General features: G+C 41.4%; 1 protein-coding gene across 17 annotated transcripts in view; it reads right to left on the bottom strand.

Moving 5' to 3' along the window:
* Positions 1-23335, bottom strand: part of IQSEC1 (IQ motif and Sec7 domain ArfGEF 1) — a 403878-nt gene that overhangs the window by 84198 nt on the left and 296345 nt on the right. The window contains exon 1 of one of the 17 annotated variants that reach the window (XM_060765988.2): positions 13169-13398. The exons of the other annotated variants lie outside the window; for them this stretch is intronic. Within the exon in view, the coding sequence (XP_060621971.2) occupies positions 13169-13233 (65 nt within the window). The 5' untranslated portion in view covers positions 13234-13398. Of the gene's footprint in view, positions 1-13168; positions 13399-23335 lie in introns of those variants that run through there. 17 annotated transcript variants of the gene reach the window in all.

Here is a 23335-nt window from a genome sequence, read left to right as displayed (position 1 = left end):
CAGACTGCTATCTATGAAAACTTCTGACAGCCCCGAAACCACACAATACCACAATTTTGTTAGTTATCAAGGTGCTACAAGTCTGTTGTTTTTGCTGTTTCTCTGTTATTTTAATATAAAATATTTTAAAAACTGGATTCATAGTTTATTTCAAATAAATTTAAGTTAAATAATGAATAAACTTAGGTTTTATAATGTTACTCTTCATCACTGATCACTAGATTGTTCTCACTTATAATGGTGAAAAGAATACTATGACACCATTATACATTGCTTAAACAGAAAGCATGGGATTACTCCTATTAACTACCATTTACATCAAAAGCATACCTATTTTGTGTGATCATGTAAAAATTCCATTAAAATCAATCTTTTGATGCAATAAAAAGAGATTTCTTTAGTAGAGCAAATTTCTCAAGAATACATTACTGTGATCTCTACTAATTACATTCTCTACAATTCATCTTATATCTAGTACCATAACATAATCCAGACTTTTCAAAAGCAACACAAATCATGAATTACTAGAAAAAGGGCAATACTAGAAGAAAGAAGTTAAACATAAGAGCATTAGGAATTCAATTGTCTTCAGTATTTCTTCTCCAGGATATCTTTTAATCATCCTCTAGTAAGGGATCCATTTAACTTTTTCAGGACAAGCTCTACTTACTCCCCCCCCCCCCTTACACTCTTTCCACTATTAAAAATAACATTGACGACAAAAAGGTTGGGTTTTCTTAGAGGCCAAATTAGACATGACATGGGAAGGGATGAAACTGGGTTAGAACTAAGAAATGGTTTAGCTCTTGCCGTGATATAATTTCCTTCCATTTGGCCTGCAGAGAAACATACTGGTACTTCATAATTCAGGGTGGAGGACTGGCACAAAAAAGAATTAAAGCCCCCCCCCCCCCCCCGCCCTTCCTATTATTTCCAGTTCAATTCAGTTCCAACCCCTATTGGCTTGTACCCTTTTAATGAACAGAGAACTTGAGTCATGTATCCCCTTTGTCAGAGTTAATTGCCCCATGACTCTGTCACTTGAGTGCATCAGACCCTGGCTTGCATCCTTTGTTTTCCTCTACAGAACAGAATTCATTCAAAGTACATACAGAACTCCTCCTTCATTCCAAAATGCCATCCACTCCAGGATGTCAGTTCCCATAGGTTGTGGGACTTTTTAAGACAAAATGTGGTAAGACACTACTGTAGCTCCTCCAAATTTTTGGTGGTTAGGGAGACCTGTGAAAGTGAAAAACCATGCTTATTTGTTTTAGCGGAGAGAACACCTCTCCAGGAATCTCTAGGTGTTCCAGTATGACTATATGGTTGACATTCACTGGAAGCTTACCTTTGAGTCTCACTGGAGGTCCTAGAGATTCCTGTTGCTGTTGTTATTATATTTATTTAAAAGTCAACATTGACACTGAAATACAGCATCATCTGAGCTCTGCGAGTGAAGCATTTTCCTGAATAAAGCAGAGAGTGAGGATCGAGACATTTGTAGAAAGACTAAGATACTAGTTTATAAAGCTGTTGTCCTCTCAACCCTATTATGCGCCAGCAAAACGTGGACCATGTACAGGTGCCACACTCAACTCCTGGAATGATTCCATCAGCATTGCCTCAGAAAAATCCTGCAAATCTCTTTGGAAGATTAGCACATAAATATCAGCATCCTGGAAGAAGCAACGATCATCAGCACTGAAGTGATGATCATCCGCCATCGACTTTCCTGGGCTGGCCACGTTGTCTGAATGCTTGATCACAGTCTCCCAAAGCAGATACTGTATTCCCAACTCAAGAATGGAAAACAGAAGGTTGGTGGATAGGAAAAGAGATTTAAAGAAAGGCTTAAAGCATACCTTAAAAACTATGGCATAGACACTGAGAACTGGGAAGCCCTTCTGTGTTCTAACTGGAGGTCAGCTGTGACCAGGAGTGCTGTGGAATTCAAAGAATTCAAAGAAGCATGAATAGAGGATGAAACGGAGAAATGTGTCAAGAGGAAGGCACATCAAGTCAATCCTAACCGGGACCACCTTCCACCTAGAAATCAATGTCCTCACTACGGAAGAACTTGTGGGTCAAGAATAGGTCTCTACAGTCAGCTACAGACCTACTGCCAAGACACTAGACTTGGAAGACAATCATACTGAGACACAAGTGATTGCTGCTGCTGCTGATGATATTCCCGGAGAGGGATTCTTTTTAGAATCTCTAGGTCCTCCAGCATGAGTGGACAAAGTTGACTATAGCATCACACCGGAGATCACAGAGTTTTTAGACAGAACACCCTAGGATACAAACCAGTGCTTGCTGCTGTGCAACTAACTTTGAAACTGTTTGCTGCTCTACAACTATAATTGTGGCGCACAAGGATAATGTGGGACAGTGAATGGATGGAGAAGAAAACTAAACAACTAGTTATGCTCAAAGGATGCTGCCTCATTTTGATGAAGTGATATTTATGAAATATTCTTGCCTGACACAGGACTTTGCTTTAACTGCCGTCCAAATCACAGCACAGCTGAAATGCAAGCAGAATCAGTCTTCCAAGCAATAAGTATTAACTTTTAAAAAACTATTTTTTCTGTTTATAAGACAGCAGTTTTCAAAGATTTAAACTATCCAGTGACCACTTAAACAGCTTTCTAATATGCATTTCAATATATTTTGTGTAAATAGATGTGATCATTATAATTGCTTTATGAAATGCCATAACTTCCACTCTGAAGCTTTTATAACATGTCTTCTATAGGGAGCATCGCACTCTTGCATCCACTGTGGAGCCAATTACTTTTCTTATATTTTAATCTATTTTAAGATTGTGTTTAACAACCGTATTGAATACATTGGTGTATTTTATGTATTAATGTATTCTGAAAACTGTTAAATTCACAGATTCTGTACCACTGAATTCAACCATCCACAGCTTGAAAATATGTTTTAACACTCCAAATAGTAAATCTTGATTTTACCATTTTATATAAGGAACACCATTTTACTATGCCATCCTATATACCAGCAATAGGATTTGAGCATCCATAGCTTTTGATATTAATGGAGGGTCCTGGAAGCAAACCCAGTGGGTATCTAGGGCTCACTGTATAGATTACTATAGTTTTCCTACAAATTCAGTAATAAAATTGGAAATGAGAGAGCTTTGGACTGAAATGTGGCACACCAATAGCATCCTTAAAACGCTCGTGAAACACTATTTTAAAAGTTTCTAGGAAATACGTTTACTTCTTAATGCTTACTCCAAAGAGTTAACTAATGTAACAGTTATAACAAATCAGTTTTATTATTTGTACATTAACTGCATGGTGTGTTAACCTGGACCGCTAATCATAGAAGGCAGTGCTAAAAGGCTTCTCATCACTTTTGAAAAGTTATGTTTCACCCCACCCCCTGGTTCTTACCACCTTTATGGGTGACTCCTATGTGTAGTGTGTACTCGTCCTGCTGAGGCTTAGTTCCAGGACTCTCTGTTGATATCTAATCTATGGATGCTTAGTTCCCATTACATACAATGGGACAGTAAAATGGTGTTCCTTATTCAATGTGGCAAAATTTTGGATTTTCTGTTGTTGAATGTTTTCAAGCCATGGATGGCTGAATCTGTGTACGCAGAATCCATGGACACAACTCTGGTTTACTCCTCTGAGGTGCTCCAAGATCCAACTTGGTCATCGGAAACCAAATACCTTCTGAGCATGGAGCACCTTCAGATGTAGTGACAGTTGACTTACCACTCTCAACCATCTTCTTCTGAGTACTGGGTGAGAGTAATAAACTAGTAAAGGTAAAGGTTTCCCCTTGACATTAAGTCTAGTCATGTCCAACTGTGGGGTGTGGTACTCATCTCCATTTCTTAGTCGAAGAGCCGGTGTTGCCTGTGGACACCTCTTAGGTCATGTGGGCGGCATGACTGCACGCAGCACCATTACCTTCCCATTTGAGCGCTACCTATTGATCTACTCACATTTGCATGTTTTCGAACAGCTAGGTTGGCAGAAGCTGGGGCTAATGATGGGAGCTCACCCTGCTCAGTGAATTTGAACCACTGAACTTTCGGTCTGCAAGTTCAGCAACCCACTGCACCACTGCAGCCCCAAGTAATAAGCTAGTGGTCACTAATTCTGAACAGATATAGGGTAGCCCCAGCAATCTATGTACCAGTACCCTTTTAGACGACTACAACATCTTGTAGATCAGCCAGCCTTTGAAGACTGTTCAGAAATAACATCTAAATGAAAATACAGCTCATAGCCTACAAAGTCAGGCCTCGGAATCACTTCTCATTAGTTTGAAAATAGCTGCAACAGAACCCAATTTGTTTCTAGGAAAAATCAATGAAGGCAAGGAGGTCGCACTTGCCTCCAAAACTTGAAGTAGCTGAATAATAAACTACTTCAATATCAGTTTGCCTACAATTTTAGATCTTCAGAAAGTCTCCTCTGAATGGATGCATCGATACTGTAGAATTAATGCAGTTTGACAGCATTTAAATTGCTATGAAATCACGGGATGCTATGGAAACCTGGGATTTACAGCTTGGTGAAGCACCGGCACTTTTTGGCAAAGAAAGTTTAAAGCCTTGTAAAACTACAGTTCTCACAGCTTCACAGCATTGAGCCATGGCAGTGAAAATGCTGTCAAATAGCATTAATTCTACAGTACAGACAGGGCCGTAGCCAGAAAAAAAATTCGGGGAGGGTTGACAATTTTTTTTGGGGGGGGGGGTTGAAAATTTCGGGGAGGGTTGAAAATTTTGGGGGGGGGGGGGGTTGAAACCTGCCTCCTAGCTCACGCTGAAGCAAAGAGCACAGCAGGGGGCAGAGCAACCTTCAATAGCCTGCAGCTCCACCCCTGTCAACCACCTCCACCAAGTCTGGCCTCCTTAATGAGAGCATTCAACACACACACACCCAACTTGGTTGCTTCACTACATCGGCTATTGCTGCAAGTAATGACAGTGTGAATAAATTGTCAATATTTGCTTGAGATAGTGCTTACAGTTCTGGAGGGACTCTTAATTGTTTGCATCTCATAGACTTAGCATGGGGGTTTGGTTAACCAGTTAAAATTAATCAGTAAACCAGGTTTTTAAAAAAAATCTGAAACTTTTTTTGGGGGGGGGTTGAACCCCTAAAACCACCCCCTTGCTACAGGCCTGAGTATAGATGCACCCTGTGTCTTAACAGGCTGAACTGAAAAAGATTCCACCAACGGGATACTTTTAGTAATAGTAAGTGCTATCTTACAGAGGTGTGAGCAGGCCCGTAGCCAGGATTTTGTTTTGGGGGGAGGGGGGCTGAGTCTGAGTGAAAGAGAGTCTAGAATCATAGAATCAAAGAGTTGGAAGAGACCTCATAGGCCATCCAGTCCAACCCCCTGCCAAGAAGCAGGAATATTGCATTCAAATCACTCGACAGATGGCCATCCAGCCCCTGTTTAAAAGCTTCCAAAGAAGAAGCCTCCACCACACTCTGGGGCAGAGAGTTCCACTGATGAACGGCTCTCACAGTCAGGAAGTTCTTCCTCATGTTCAGGTGGAATCTCCTCTCTTGTAGTTTGAAGCCATTGTTCCGCGTCCTAGTCTCCAAGGAAGCAGAAAACAAGCTTGCTCCCTCCTCCCTGTGGCTTCCTCTCACATATTTATTGTTACCCCAATACCCCCATGCATATGGGATATATTGAGCATGGTGATCACATCATGATATGAATAAACATAACAGTTTAAATAATGTACCAGTAAGTCCTTCTCGCAGACCACCATCAGAATTTCGGAGGGGGGGGGGGAGATAAAGCCCCCCAAGCCCCCCCCCCCGGCTATATGCCTGGGTGTGAGTAAAACCTATATTGCTTAATGTTTTTGTAGTTTAGTAGTTTTTCTCCTTGTGACAACAACGGCCTCCTCCTGTCCCTTCTAGAATATATATCTGAATATACAATACGGATATTTGTGAGCACCAAACTTTATATTCTACACATGAAGCTTATAATACCCACCACCATCAAATAAAATTCAGCCTTGTTAAATCTATCATGTGGGGGTCACCTCAAGGACATATGATCAAGGTTGTTGCAGGCTATTGATTTTTTCCAACTGAATTTCCAGTTTCTTCCTGGGAATTCCCCAACCTTATATAAATATTTGTGATTGGGAAATTGTCCTTTATCTCCAGCTGCTGAATAAAAGAAAACTCTTAAATCCTACAAAAGTCCAAGTATCTCCAAAACATACCTATAAGTCGCTTCGGTGAGGTATTTTTTTAATTATGCAGGGTCTTTGCAAATCAACTTTAGTTAAAAATTATATTTCTCATTTAATTTTTGAAAGGAAATAACTCATTTTTATTGAGCTTTAAAATTTTTTTAGTGTTGCCTGACTTTTTAACTCACCTGTTTTAGATTTCTGCCTGTACTTTTTATTTCATTCAATTCACTGCAAGCTGCTTTGAGCATTAAGGAAGAACAGGAGGTTAAAATCTAATAAATGAATCTGTAAACTTCTCTTTGCTTAATGTCTAAATATTTCTTATTATGACTGCAGTAAACAACATTATGTTTTAAATATTTTAGTTAGAAGTATGAAGGCATTTTGTGCGGCACAGAATGGCCTCACCCAGCCTCGTAAACAAACTGGTGCACTGTATCACATAGTCCTATTCAGTAATAATTAATAGTAGCAAAATCAACATTCGGATAAGAATGGGACGTTAACAAGTGCCACAATGCTGCATGTATCAGTTAGCCCCTCCTCTAGAAGTCTGTGCTGCATGTGTTAGAGCTTGAGAGACCAACCTGGATTCATGCCAGGGGTGGAGTTGCTTAATGTCATCCTGTTTTGCTCATGGGATAGTTTCATTACTTTGAATAACATCTAAATAGGGCTAGAGAGAATGGCTACACTTCATTACACTAGAGAATAAATCCACTTAAAATCTGGTTCCTGCCTCCTACAGAATTCTGGGGTTTGTAGTTTAGGGAAGAGATTTTAACAACCTCACTAAACTACAAACCCCAGAATTCTGCAGGAGACAGAAACCGGATTTAAAGTGGATTCATTCTCTGGAGTTATTCTCTAAGTGAACTCTATATTAATACTGTAAATCTGTGGCAATAGCCCCTCTTCTAAAATGCTTAGAATATTTTGTAATTTTTTCCTCAAATACTGTAATACTCACTATAGATAATGAGATATCTTTGGAATATTTCCATATATATATAGAGTCTGAAGATAATTTTATACACAACATTTTTACTAATTTTGCACATGAAACAAAGGTTATGGGCAAAGATGTCACTACCTCAGGTATCCAGATGGACAATGAGGAATTTTGGAGCATTGAAGATTTCTAGACAAGGGATATTCAACCTGTACAACAGAGGATATATTCCATCTTGTCCTACTTTGCAGTACTAAAATAATCGCATTCTCTCTTAATGTGTTTTATTTTGATTTTTATTTCTGTAAGTTTCTAATGTCATCCTATTTCCTCTTACTTTTACTGAAAGTAATAAGCTACCCTTTTAAAATATCAGTATATAAATGCATATATATTCATATGAATTGTATAACAGAACATTTCTATGCAGGGTGGATTCCATTTGGATCAAATGGAGAATGCTGCTGCAAAAATCATACGTCTGTAAGGCTATTCTTCTTCACTTTCATGAGCCCAAAATAGCCCTTTCTTCTGGCCTTGACATCTGGCTGTGTGCAAAATGGGGCAGGTGTGATTCCTGGTTTCTCCACGACTGCCTGTCTGTAGCTTAAATGGTACATGCTTACATGTTCCTTAATCATGTAGTGCAAAATATCTCTCTGGCTTGGATGAGTTTCAAAATAATCACATATATGAAAATAGGCATGACAATTAAGTGCAAGAAACTCAAAGACATAGCCATATCAGTCTGGATCAGTATGCAAAGGGATCTTGTGGCACCTTTGAGACTGAGAGGAAGAGTTAGTCTAAGCTTTTGCAGACTGAATCTTCTTTGAATGCATTTTTCCTGCTTCTTGGAAGGGGGTTGGACTGGATGGCCCATGAGGTCTTTTCGAACTCTATGATTCTATGTTCATCAGATGAAAGGAGTGAGGTGCCTATGGACAGACATTTATGCCCACAAATAAAAAACCATGTGTGTGAACAGTTAACAAAATGCATAACTTGTTGAGTACAGTGGTAAGGTGACTTAAGTGTGTATTGAAACTAAATTTCATATTCACATAAAGGAGCCGTGGTGGAATGCAGAATGCTTGCATTGATCTGCCACTGCTTAGAGCTCCATTCTTCTTCACAAGTTCCATTAAACAGCACAAAAGTAAAGAAGTGCTGCACAGACCAAGCCATCTCTTCCCAAGTCTGTACAAAAAGCTCATACTATAATTCTCCACAATCATTGTGTTGCTTTTCTTCACAATACTACTGAGGTTCATTGACACTCACCCTCTCATATTACCTTTTTGTGAGAGGAGACATGATAGCCATGTATAAATATGTGAGAGGAAGTCATAGGGAGGAGGGAACAAGCTTGTTTTCTGCTGCCCTGGAGACAAGGATGTGGAACAATGGCTTCAAACTACAAGAAAGGAGATTCCATCTGAACATTAGGAAGAACTTCCTGACTGTGAGAGCCGTTCAGCAGTGGAACTCTCTGCCCCGGAGTGTGGTGGAGGCTCCTCCTTTGGAAGCTTTTAAACAGAGGCTGGGTGGCCATCTGTCAGGAGTGATTTGAATGCAATATTCCTGCTTCTTGGCAGGGGGTTGGACTGGGTGGCCCATGAGGTCTCTTCCAACTCTATGATTCTATCATCCTCTCACACAGAATGTATGCCAACACCCATTCACAATTACTAAAGTGCAACCATGCACGTACTACAGTGCAAACGCAACAAAAATGTAGAAAAATGGAATCTATATCTTTTTGAAGATAAACATCACACAAAGGCTTCAATGGATGTACCAAAGATATGGTTCAAAATAGGGATAGCAAGATGCTTGTTTATAAAGCTATTGTCATCCCAACCTTGCTATATGCCTGCAAAACGTGGACTATCTAAAGACATCATACTCAACTCCAGGAACGATTCCATCAGCATTGCCTCAAACAAATCCTGCAAATCTCTTCGGAAGACAGTCGGACAAATGTCAGCGGGCTGGAAGAAGCAAAAACAACCAGCATTGAAGCCATGATCCTCCGTCATCAACTCTGCTGGACTGGCCATGTGATCCAAATGCCCGATCACCATCTCCCAAAGCAGCTACTATATTCCCAACTCAAGAATGAAAACGTAATGTTGGTGGACAAGAAAAGTGATTTAAAGACGGGCTTAAAGCCATCCTTAAAAATTGTGGCATAGACACGAGAACTGGGAAACCCTTGCCGTCTAGTGCTCTAACTGGAGGTCAGCTGTGACCAACAGTGCTGCAGAATTCAAAGAGACACGAATGGAGGGTGAAAGGGAGAAATGTGCCAAGAAGAAGGTGCATCAAATCAACCCTGGCCAAGACCACCTTCCACCTGGAAACTGATGTCCTCACTACGGAAGAACATGCAGATCAAGAATAGGGCTCCACAGCCACCTATGTATCCACCACCATGACACTACGCTTGGAGGGCCCTCATCCTCGGGCTACAAGGGATTGCCTAAGTAAGCAATTTGGCCTTATATATCTACAGATTTAACCATTGACAAAAAGCAAACATTGATCACATAAAGATCTGGTTCAAAATAGTATATTTGGCCTTATATATCTATGGATTTAACCACTGACAGTTTGAAAATATTTTTTAAAAATCCAAAAAGCAAGCCTTTATTTTGCCATCTTGCATATGATGAGACTGGAGAATCTATGGATTGGGTATCCACGGGAGTCCTAGAAACAGACATCAGACAGTGGATGCTAAGAGTCCATTGTACTTGACTACAATGTTTGGCTTACATAAATCATGAAAAATATTTGATTTTCTCCCACACTCACTTTTGCAGAAAATTCATGACTTTACAAAGGGAGTGGGAGATTTTTTTTAAAAAAATACTGCCTTTAGAACTTTTCACTGAGTACCAAACTATCATTACTATGGTACTATAGGCATTTGGTGAAATACTTATCTGAAAAGGTGTTCTTAGCAGTGCCAATTTTATGTTGAAGAAAAAGCCACTGAAATCAAGAGGCAATCAAATGGTAACAAGAACACAGAAAAAGCTCCTCCCCTCTCCATACCTTCAAGTGTGGCTGTTAAATAAAGGAAGTGAGGGGTTTCCCCTAGAAGGCCCTTGCTCTGAGTACCCCGCAAAGGGGGAATTTGAACTGAATTTGAATTTGAATGCTACCTAACCAGCTGGGTTAAGTAGGGATCCTTTGGGTCATAGAAGGTTAGCATTGAATGAGTGGGCACCACAGTCTATGCCACTTGGTTGCCCTCTACTGCACATAGACCTCCAACTACCTGCTGAAGGAGCAAAGACCATGTTTATTCCTCCAAATAGTATCAGCCTTTGGCTTAATTCCTCCCTTTTGGGATCCTTTTACATCATTTTTTATCATGTCAGAAGGGACTTGAGAAACCGCAAGTCGCTTCTGGTGTGAGAGCATTGGCCCTCTGCAGAGACTGCCCAAGGGATGCCCAGATGTGTTACCATCCTGTTGGAGGCTTCTCTCATTTCCCTGCATGGAGAGCTGGGGTTGACAGATGGGAGCTCACCATATCTCATAGATTCGAATCACCAACTTTCTGGTCAGCAGTTCTGCTGGCACAAGGGTTTAATCCATTGTGCCACTGCAGCTCCTCTTTCACATAATACAATTATAGTCCTAAGGTTCCATTTCAGCTAGCATGGGGACATCCTATGGACTCCTGTGGGATTTGTAGCTTGGTGAGGCACTTGTGCTGTCTTGCTAAGAATTCAATGAACTGCAAATCCAAGGATTACGATGGTTAAAGTGGCAGGATTGTCATGGCAGTTAAAGTGGAATCTGTAATATAATTGTGTGGAGTGAAAGGACTCCTTCTCTTTTGTATCTCTCAATAAATGAGCTGCCAAACTCCAAGACCATGGTCTCTTTTATTCTCCTCCATTTGGATGCACGCTCCTCACTGATCAATCCTTCCCAAGAAAGCATGCATCCAAGATAACTCCGGGATTACGACCAAGTGTTGCTCAACCTCTCTGAGTACCAGTGAAGGTGAACTGAGCATGTAGTGCTGCTCATAGACAAAGAATTGGAGGCTGCCTCTGCTTTCTCAGCCTGTAATTTTACTCTGGATGGTGCAGAGTAAAAGAATGGGTGGAGCAGCCACTTCATCCTTTGGCTTATTCACATAAATTCTGCCTGTGAGCAGTGCTGATGACGACTCTGCCTTGTGAGCCCATATTTTCCTTCTTGTGCCTGCTTTTCCTTCAACAGGGAAACAGCAGTGCCAAGCACCCTTTTCTACAGGCATGCTTAATGTCATGTGTATTTTTCCTAGTGGCAAACACTCACTAGTACAAAAGAAATCCTGTGTTTAGTCAACTACTAATTTTCAGGGGTTTTCACTTTCATATACCTTCACTCAGAATAACATTTTTAAAGGAGAGGAAGAGAAAAGGGTTTGTATTCCCCATCAGGGTGCCTAGTGTCTTTTCAAAAGGAATAATGAGAATGCAAAAGGAAGACAGTGTATGAGGGAAAAATGGAGGAGGCTGTGGGGAAACTGCAGAGACCGGGAACAAATGGCACATTTGAAAAAAAGACACAGACAACCCCCCAGTATTCACAGGAGCAAAGATTGAAGCAACTTTGGTTTCTATGATCAAATGACTACTAAGCTGTTAATTTGAATTCTGTGAAGGACAGATGCCACTGCAGCAGTGTTTTGTTTCTAGAAAGCAAAGAAATGAGAGCTCTACGGCATGTACAAGCACAGAAAACGAGGAGCCACGCTGGAAACAAAGCTACAGTTGGTTGTCATCAAGACACATCTGCAAAACACTTAAAACTTTGCAACATGACTCATTACATCATGCAATATGCAATGAGCTGAGCACAATGGCAACCAAAAAAAGGGCAAGAGAGTAAGTACACCATGGTGGGTTGTTCCTTTCTTTGAAAAGGAACACTGCCTGTGACGGAAAAGTGGTCACTTCTACACACTGGCACTGGTGTTCTTTGCATTCCTGCTGAAAAGGATTTTGCTTTTATAGTCAGACCTATATGTGTGTGTATTATATACATTACACACTCACACTCTCTCTCTCTCTCACACACATATACAATCCAAACTGAACACTGCAAAAACCTTTGCTTTTACAATAATGTTAAGAAAAGGTTTTGTGTGATGAAAAGCAGTCACTTCTACACATTGGCATTGGTGTTCTTTGCATTCCTGCTGAAAAGGATTTTGTTTTTATAGGTAGACCTATATATGTGTGTGTGTGTATATATATATACACACACACATTACACACCTACATATATATACAATCCACTGCAAAAACCTTTGCTTTTACAATAATGTTTAAAAAGAGGCTTGTGTGATAAAAAGCAGTCATTTCTATATACTGGCACTTGTGTTCTTTGCATTTTTGCTGAAAAGGATTTTGTTTTTATAGTTAGACCTATATATGTGTGTGTCTGTGTATATATATACACACACACATACACACACACTAACATATATATGCAATCCAGACTCAACACTACAAAAACCTTTGCTTTTACAATAATGTTAAAAAAAGAGAGGTTGGTGTGAGGAAAAGCGGTCACTTCTACACACTGGCATTAATGATTTGCATTCCTGCTGAAACAGATTCCCCCTTTACAGTAATATGGATGTATTACACATCCACACACTCACACATGCATCTATATAATCCAGGATGGAGACTGTAAACCCCCTTTGTGCCAAGGGATTAGTTAAGTATGATGTGTGGCGGGCGCCCTTTCCCTCTCAGGAGAGACACACACTCTCCTCTGGTTTTCCCCTTCCACAGCCACACACTGGGCGCCAGGGTCCGGAAGGGAACAATGCTGTCCTGAGAAGTGAGGCGAAAGGAGAGAGGGAGGGCAGGAGGGTGAGGGAAGGGGTTTCTGTTCCGGGAGGCCCCCATCCCACTCTTCCTTCCTTCTTTCCTTCTTTCCTTCCTTGCTTCCTTGCCCTGTCTTACCAGCTGTCAAGCTCCAGCTCCAGCAGCGACTGGGTCCTCTCGGAGTTGCAGTGCAAGCACCACATGGCTGCTGGAGGAGAGGAGGGACCCCGTCGGGGAGCATGTCCTGGAGGAGAGGCACGGGTGGGGAACCCACGCAGGCAGACCCCCGGCGCCCCACTCCCTCCTTCTCCCGCTCTCTCAAGGGGCGGTCCGGGAGTGGAAGGGGAGGAAGAGAGGAGTAGCCGGAGGCCCACCCCCTTCCTCCTCCTCCTCCTCCTCCTCCTCCTCCTGGTCCCCTTTGCGCCTCCCCTCCCTCCCTCCTTCAGCCCCTCTCCTCCCTTTCAGCAGCAGCAGCAGTAGCCCGACAAGGGGGGAATACCAATGCCGGAGGTGGGAGGGGAGCATTGATCTTATTAAGCGGAGATTGGTTTCCACGAGAGAAGCAAAGGCAGGCAGGGAGGAAGGGAGTGAGGCGGAGGCTGCAGTGCCCACTACGGATGGGGAGACCGGGCAAAGAGGGGAAGCTGGGCTTCTCTCTGCCCCCTCTTCCTTGGGCATTGCAGGAATGCGAGGGGGAGGGGGAGGAGCAAGCCGCCACCTCCCTCTCTTCCTCCCTCCCTCCTTCCTTTCCCTCCTCCTTTCACGTGAGAAAAGAAAGGAAGGCAAGGGAAGCGCGGGGGCTCTGGCGGCGCTATTAATAGCCGCATCCAGGCTGGGAAAAGGCTGCCTCGCCCCCCTTCATTGCTATGCAGCAGCACATGCAGCACTAGAAGCAGAGCCTGCCTTCCTTCTTGCCTTCTCTCCCTCCAACACACATGTCTGCTTGCCTTGGCTTTGCCACCTCCTGCTTTGGAGACAGGCAGGCCCCTTCGTCCCTCCTCCCTTTCCTCGCCTCCCTTCCACAACCCTCTCCTCCCTCCTCCTCTCCTTCCCTCTTTCCAGCTGGGATGCTTTGCTATACATAAGCCATTGGATCCTTAGCTTTCAGAAGGGCGTGCCTTTTGGGTTTTTTTTTTTTTTTTGGTACACAACTGCTCTCAAAGTGCATGAAACCCTTGCAATAAAGGTTTCTTATTAAGTACTTACTTTGGCGATCCCTCCTTGTCCGAGTAGGATAGTCCTCCAAGATCAGTGTCCTGGCGGTGGGTCTGTAGGTGACTGTGGAGCCCTTTTCTTGATCTGCATCTTCTCCCACAGTGAGGACATCGGTTTCCAGGTGGAAGGTGGTCTTGGTCAGGATGCTTGACGCGCCTTCCTCTTAGCACATTTCTCTTGGTGGCCCAATACTATGTATGTATATGTATGTATTTTTATATTTTATTTTATATTTTTAAAGTGAATATTGTATTTTTAAATATGTTGTAAACCGCAATGAGTCGCCGCACAGGCTGAGATATTAGCGGTATACAAGTGTACTAAATAAATAATAAATAAATACATGCCTCTTCAAATTCTACAGCACTGCTGGTCACAGCTGACCTCCAGCTGGAGCGCTCAAAGGCCAGGGCTTCCCAGTTCTCAGTGTTTATGCCAGAGTTTTTAAGGCTGGCGTTACGTCCATCTTTAAACCTCTTTTCCTGTCCACCAACATACCATTTTTCATTCTTGAGTTCGGAGTTGAACAACTGCTTTGGGAGACGGTGGTTGGGTATTCGGACAACGTGGCGGTCCAGTGGAGTTGATGGTGGAGGACCATCGCTTCAATGCTGGTGGATTTTGCTTCTTCTAGCACACTGGCATTTGTCTGCTTATCTTCCCAAGAGATTTGTAGGATTTTCTGGAGGCAGCGTTGATGGAATCGTTCCAGGAGTTGCATGTGATGTCAGTAGGCAGTCCACGTCTCGCAGGTGTATAGCAGGGTTAAGAGGACAATAGCTTTATAAACAAGCACCTTAGTATCCCTATGGATGTTCCGGTCCTCAAAGACTCTCTGTTTCATTTGGAAAAAAGCTGCACTCGCAGAACTCAGGCGGTGATGTATTTCAGTGTCAATGTTTAAAATAGACATCTGTCAGGAGTGCCTTGATTGTGCTTTTCCTACATGGCGGAACGGGGTTGGGCTAGATGGCCATTAGGGTAACTTCCAACTAGGAATATATGATTCTATACCAGGCATGGGCAAACTCCAGCTCTCCAGGCATTTTGGACTTCAACTCCCCTCATTCCTAACAGCCCCAGGCCCCTACCTTTTCTTCTCCTTTTCAACTTAAGCAGCTGAGAAAAAGGGAGGGGTCTGAGGTTGTTAGGAATTGTGGGAGTTGAAGTCCAGAACACTTGCAGGGAGGGCCCAAGTTTGCCCATGTCTGATGTAGCCTGTGTCCATTTCACAACTGTATGGTTCTGGAAACACCTGATAACTCTGAGATGATATGGTCAGAATTAAGATTTAAGAGTTGAGAAAGATCTGCAATGTCATCTAGTCTAAACCAGCTCTAAAAGAAATATAATACCACTGCAATATTCATATAATAATAATAATAATAATAATAATATATTGATATACCACTCTATCTCCCCAAGAGAACTCAGGGTGGTTTCCAAAATAAGGCAAAACATTCAATTGCCAGAAAGAAAAACCATACAAACAAAAATAAAAATCATAAAACATAAACATAAAATCCTGCCAAAACAAACACAAAAATTAAAAACCAGTCTCATTATAGGGTTCAAAATACCAATGGCCAGAATTACAAAATTACAGAAGCAGCCAGATTGCTCACCAGAGCGGCGTACAGGGAGCACACCACCCCCCTGTTGCGTTCCGAGCACAATTCAAAGTGCTGGTTTTGACCTACAAAACCCTATACGGTTCCGGCCCAGTGTATCTGTCCGAACAGATCTCCCTCTACATCCCACCTCGAAGTTTAAGATCTTCTGCGGAGGCCCTGCTCTCGACCCCGCCAGTGGCACAAGTGAGACTGGTGGGGACGAGGAGCAGGGCCTTCTCAGGGGTGGCCCCCCACCTGTGGAACTCACTCCCCGGGGAGATCAGATCGACGACTTCCCTTCTAGCGTTTAGGAAAAAACTAAAGACCTGGATGTGGGACCAAGCTTTTGGCCATGCTGACAACTGATTAAAGGACCTATCGATAGACAAGGACAATGGAATGGAATGGATATATGGACTCTGATATATGGACTCTGACATGAGATAGTTTTTATGATTTTAATAGGTATTGATGTTTCATTTTAATTGTTGAACTGTTATATTTTGTATTGTTTGTTGTGTGATTTGGGCATCTAATTGTGCCTCCTTTGTAAGCCGCCCTGAGTCCCCCCCGAGGTGAGAAGGGCGGGGTATAAGTAGATGAAATAAATAAATAAATAAAATTGACATGGCCAACTATGAAAGGGCTGGGGAAAGGCTACTGCATCATAGTATCACAGGGCCAGGGTAGTGAATAAAGTGCAAAGCAGAGTCCTAGCTGTCGGCCAAGGGATGGACCTAGTAACTAATCATTCTCGAAAACTTGCTGGAACATCCAGGTTTTCAGTTCCCTATGGAAAGAGGACAGTGTGGGGATTACCTAATTTCTCTAGAAAGGAGTTCAAAAGTCAAGGGGCCACCACCAAGAAGGTCCTCTCCCTCGTCCCCACCAACCATGCTTGAGGCAGTAGCGGGAACGAGAGGAGGGCCTCCCCAGTAGATCTTAGAGTCTGTGCCGGTTCATAAGGGGAGATATGATCACGAAGAAAGGCAGAGACTGAATTGCACAGGGCTTTGCTGGTCATAATCTATACCTTGAATTGAGGCAGGAAACTTAGCAGCAGCCAGTGGAGCGGCTTTAGTAGGGGTGTCATGCACTCCCTATAGTTAGCCCCAGTTAGAAGCCTGGCTGCTGATCTTTGTACCAGTTGGAATTTCCAGGCCATTTTCAAAGGCAGTCCCATGTAGAGTGCATTGCAATAATCCAATCTGGTTGTAACCAAACCACCGTGGCCATGTCTGGCTTCTCAACGTACAGTCACAGCTTCGCACAAACTTCAATTGTGAGAAGGCTCTCCTGATCACCACCGACACCTGAGCATCAAGTGTCAGCGCTGCATACAAATGGCACCGAATCCCAAAACTCTGGATTACCTCACCCAGTGGTTTCATGCAGATGTTAAAAAGCATGGGAGATTGAATGGAACCCTGTGGAACCACACAGGTCAATGGCCAGGTATCCGAGAAGGTGTCCCCCAGTTTCACCAACTGGGTGTGATCCTGCAGGAAGGAGTGGAGCAACTGCAAAGCAATGCCCACAAGACCATTCTGGAGAGCCACTCCAAAAGGATACCATGATCGATGGTATCGAAAGCCACTGAGATATCCAGGAGAACCAACAAGGACACACTCCCCCTGTCTAGCTCCCTTCGGAGGTCATCCACCATGGTGACCAAAGCCATTTCCGTACTGCGGCCAGACTGCGATGGATCAAGATAATAGCTTCCACTTCCTTTAAAAAAAACTTCTAAAGGAGAGGCCGTCACCTTGTGGTAAGAACATCCCACAGTAATTCCCTAATTTGTGCCTTTGTCACTTTCCTCTGCACAAGCATCATTTCATGAGTATCCTTCTGACCCAAGGAAAACAGAGTGGTGCCATTATACCAACAACACTTAAGGTTGATGGAACCTTAAATTGAGTTTGCTTTCTATCAAAGGTTCTCTGAAATTACCCAGTGAGTTATTTCTGATGGCTGAACCACAGAACTTAGCAGAGAGAAACAGCCCCTTCTTTGTCCCACTGCATCCATGGTGCACCCCAAAACCTCTGGGGGGAAAAAGCTGAGAATCAAAGGGAGGAGGGCTTATAGGAAGCAATATCTATTGCTCATGAAGTTTAGTACACAGGACATTTGGTCTTGCCATTTAGCCTTTTCAAACATTGTTGAACTGGAAGCCACTTCACCTTTATTTGTGTGTATTTTTCAACTGAAATATAGAACACCTCATTGATCTTTATTAAAATCCATTATGTCAATTATGCCCAATTGCATTCTCTGCTCTTCTTAGTTTAATGTAATCCACAAATTTAAGGACACAATAATACCTAGATCAGATCAAAAGCCTATCTACTTCAGAGCTTTATTGTCATTGTGGCAAGCTAAATGCATAGGCAGGACAGAAATGCCAGAGCTCCTTCCTGCTTTTATTTCTTGGCACTGTATTCAGACTCACATGCTGTTGTGTGTCTTCAAGTTGTTTCCAACTTATGGCAACCCTAAGACAACTCTATCACAGGGTTTTCTTAGCAAGATTTGTTCAGTGGGGATTTACTTTACAGGAATAGTGATATTAGTGGTATATCCTTCTCTGGTATATATTTGTTAATTTATTCTTCAAGTTGTTTGAGTAAGCAGCCATTGCCATGTCTTACAGTAGTCAATTTCAATAGTTTAAATGTACACCATATGAAGAAATTCTTCCTGAATTTCAGACTTATATTCACTACCAATTAAATGGATAGAACTATTATTGTATTCGGGCTTGGTCAGATAATGTTAGCCCAGTTAACATCACTCACCACATAATCAACTCTCATATCTTGCTGGCTTCTGTAAATTAATGTGGATGTTTTATGTTTAGGTTTTATGTTAGATATAATTTTGATAGGTTACATTTTATTTAATTCGTAGATGTCATGTTATAAATTCTTTTCATTTGTGGGGTTATTTTGGGCTATTATGTTGTATTATTTGTTGGTGTACTAAGGCACTGAACGTTTGCCTTTTTTGTTTGTTGGAATCCGCCCTGCATCCCTTCAGGGGATAGGGCAGAATAGAAATAAAGATGATGATGATGATGATGATTATTGATGACAAAATATTCCTTCTATTCACGTTCTCCACACTATACATAAAAAGATAAAAGGTCTTCCCCTGACATTCAGTCCATTTGTGTCCAGCTCTGGGGGATGGTGGTCATTTCCATTTCTAAGCTGAAGAGCCAAGGTTATGTGACTGGCATGACTGCATGGAGTGCCGTTAACTTCCCACAGAAGTGGTACCTATTTATCTACTCACATTTGCAGGTTTCGAACTGCTAGGTTGACAAAAGCTGGGCCTAACAGCGGGAGCTCATGCTGCTCTCCAGATTCGAACTGCAACCTATACATATTTGTATACCATTCTATTATGTCATCTTTCACTTGCCATTTCTTAAAGATCCCCAAACATAACTTTTTGTCTTAGAGGATGAGCACCTTTTCCAGCTCTACAGTATATTTTCTGAATTGTGTCCCCAAGAGTGTGTATTGTTCCAAGTGTTGCTGCACCATCAGTTTATATAAAGGTGTTACAATATTGGCAGTTTTATTTTGGAATTTGGAATTTCTGGAAGAATTGATGAGGCCTATAGGTAGCTCATATTCACCCTATTTATTTATGTGCTTAAGAGGTTCATAACATTTACTATTTACTCAAACTGGCCTGTAGCAAACTATAATAATAATAATAATAATAATAATAATAATAATAATAATAATAATAATAATAATGTCTAGTTTTCTCTAGCGCAGTGGTTCTCAACCTGGGGTCCCCAGATGTTTTTGGCCTTCAACTCCCAGAAATCCTAATAGCTGGTAAACTGGCTGGGATTTCTGGGAGTTGTAGGCCAAAAACATCTGGGGACCCCAGGTTGAGAACCACTGCGGGTTGAGGAAGATCAGCAATACAATAATGTTTCTGTGTGAGAAGACTCCCTTTGTTAGAATGAGGTGATTCCCTGTCTCCTGCCTGTGAAAGTGTCAACATAAGGGGAAAAGGATATTTAAAGATTGGGAAAGATCAGATAATAGATCTAGTTTCCGAGGAGATGAAATCCAGTTGTAATCCAACCCAGAAAACCAGTCCACTGGGGTTAAGTATAGTTCATCACAGACACCCCAGTGAACAGCAGCTGGAAGAGACAGCTAAATGACATGAGCTTGGGTTTATCGCTACATCCTGCCTAATATCTTCATACAATCAATAAACTATTAATTTGGTATGCCTGTGTCTATGTTAAAATTGGCAGATCATCAAGCTTGAGTTGGCCTGGTAACAAAATGGATCAAGGTTCTAGAATCATTACACTAATGAACTTCCCATATAAAATTTGCATTTTTCACCGAGGCCACATGTTGGGTCATCATTTTCATTAAACTGACCACTATAATCCCATAATTCCTTTCCTGGTTAAGAAACATTTCTCACTAGCTCAGACCCTGTAAACATTTGTGAAGTTGGGGTATATATATAAATATGCATAGGTTTGTCTTGGTTAGTTTTCACTTCTGAATTTTTTAAAAATGTACTGTTTGATATTTAACATGCAAGGGAGCCCTGCAACCTTTAGTTAAAAGAAGGATTCTCTGCAAGGTTAGTGGCCACAAAAAAAGTTTAGGAGGACGACACCTCTGTTCTATAGCCTGATAATTTTGATGCAGTCATCAAATTACTATAAACACACCTAACAGTAGCATTTTCCAGCCCACATTTTACCAGTTTCCTCGCCAAGGTATTATGGGAAGGTGAGACAGTTTATGAGAACATTGTTGCACTAGAAATATATTATGTCTATAGCCTTCTCCCCATATTTTCTAGCTCTTCTTACCTGGACATGCCAGTCTTGACCATAAAATTGCATTGGCACTCTGTATATAGCTTTCCCTTTTTAATGTACTTAATAGTAGCCCTGAACCAGGTTCAAATGAAACTTTGCCACTGAGCATTTAATCCAGTGGTTCTCAACCTGTGGGTCCCCAGATGTTTTGGCCTTCAGCTCCCAGAAATCCTAACAGCTGGTAAACTGGCTGGGATTATTGGGAGTTGTCGGCCAAAACACCTTGGGACCCACAGGTTGAGAACCACTAATTTAAGCTAAACTGTTTTGATTACGTGATTACGTTTCTCCAAAACCAATTTGCACAACTGTCCAGTTTGTGATGACAGCCTTTCTTCCACGCAGAGTCCTTAGTGAGCCATGTGATTTGTTTCTTAATAGCATTAGTAACCAGCTTTCCAGACCTCTGGAATTTCACTGAAGTTGACCAATATGTGATTCGTATTAGAAACTAGCCGTAGAGAACCCTACTTCTGTTATTGATGGTAATCTGTTAAGCTTAAGGAGGGACCCACTATATGAACATTCCAACATTACAAAAACACAACGAGAAGTTCAGCAACAGACACTATCCCTTAATTGACATACACAAAATAAACATACTTTTATCATGTTTAGTATTGGCCTCCTAATGTACAGGCAGTTACCAAGTTGCAAACATCCAGCTTACAAACAACCCATAGTTAAGAATGGGGGTCAGATAACAGGAAGTAAGTGAAATCTACTCCTAGGAAGGGAAATTATTAGGGAAAGGTGTCTTCAATGAAGCTTTCTCACCAATCCTTGTTTCCTCAGTAAGCAATTTATTTCAAAATCCAGTTATCACAAGGACAAAAAGTGAAGTGAAATCTTCTGAACAAACATCATAAGGGTGTAAAACCTTCCATGTGATATCCAAAGCTAAATATATATACTTTTTTTGGCTGGAGTCACACTTAAAAATGTACTCGTTTCAACTTACATACAAATTTAACTTAAGAACAAACCTACACAACCTATCTTGTTTTTAACTTGGGGATTGCCTATACATAAAAACCCACAAAAAGTCTCAACACTGTTAATTCCTTATTCGTTTTAATGGTGACTAATTTTGTCTGTCCCTCTTACATGGGAAAATTGAATTCTATTCACCACATCCTGGAAAATTTGGATTGCTGCAAGACATGGAAAGATCTGACATTGAATCATACAGAAACATTCACCCAGTCTGTCTCAAAGCTTCCCCACTTCATAAAAGGAAACTTATTCGCTGCCGCATCAAAATAACTGTTTATGTAAATCATCAGCCCTCTGTCTTTATTTGATGTTCTCAGTTAGGCTCACTCAAATTATCACATTATTCTATTTGGATTTAAAGTACATCTAAAGAAATTGAAAAAATCACTATGCATTCTATGAAGCCATATTCATACAACTGACTTAGTCTTTTAATCTTTTACTTTACATAGGGTGACTTATTGATACTTCTTTAACTTGTTTCTGTTTAAAAATCCACTTTTCCCAATCAGATTTTGAACTCCTTTGAGATTGTTTTTAAATAGCAGATGGATACATCTACTAAAAGCTACTGTAATTTTTTTTCCTAATTGAGTGACTACACATCCCTCATTTAACCCTATGAAATTTCTTATGTGGAAAAAATAATCTAAAATAAGGAGAAAAGAGGCTTGTATTTTCCTCCTTTACAAAAAAAAGAGAGTGAGAAAGCTAAAGGGTGGGAGAGATTGAAAGTTTCACGCAAAAAAAGTTCATCTGTGTCAGCTACTGTGCAGAGGCTGCTTAACAAAGAATTCCTTTCATCCCCCATACATTTGTTCCAAGCATGTGCCTTTAAAATTGCAGTTTGGCTAGAATAGTAACACCAAAAATAACATTGTGTAGACGTTCCAAATTATCATTCAGGGCACTGTTAGATTTTATGTTCACAGTCTCAAAAATAGAACATTTTCTCCGATAGATTATTTTGCTCTGCAGACAAACATTAAAATGTTACTACCACGCGAACAAGAATATGTATTTTTAGCCCACTGTGAGACAAACCACACACAAAAATGTTTGGCTCAAAGTGCATGTGACATAACAAAACACAAACACCGTTTTGTTTTAACTTCGGAGGTGGGGGCAAAGGTAGGATGAGGTCACTGGCAATTGGGAAAGCCACACCCCTCCCCCCCCCCCCCACACACACCAGGCAAAATTGATTCTGCAGACTCTCAAAATTGCTTCTGCAAAGCTACCTGTCATTTCCATCCAGCATGGCTAATAGCAGTTTCACAGCTGGGGATATTTCCTTGTGAGGGAAATTGCATGAAAGGATAGAGATATCCTCCTCTTCTTGCAGCTCCTGCCACAAAACTAGTTGAGAATAGGATAGCTGCTTTTACATTTGTTTCCCTTTTCATCAAAAATCTCATTAAAAAATACAGAAGCTCAGGTCAAGAGCTTTTAGCTTTGGTTTTTACATATACCTGTTGAGGATCCCTTTAAAGAAATGCTTGGGACCAAAAGTGTTTTCATGTATGCGTGATCTACACATAGCCTGGAAGTAATTTTATACACAATCACTTTGTACATGAAGCAAAGTTGTGTACACTGAAT

This window comes from Anolis sagrei, chromosome 2 (genome assembly GCF_037176765.1).
Source record: "Anolis sagrei isolate rAnoSag1 chromosome 2, rAnoSag1.mat, whole genome shotgun sequence".
NCBI lineage: Eukaryota > Metazoa > Chordata > Lepidosauria > Squamata > Dactyloidae > Anolis > Anolis sagrei.
The sequence above is the reverse complement of the archived record's forward strand: the minus strand, read 5'-3'. Positions and strand labels throughout refer to the sequence as shown.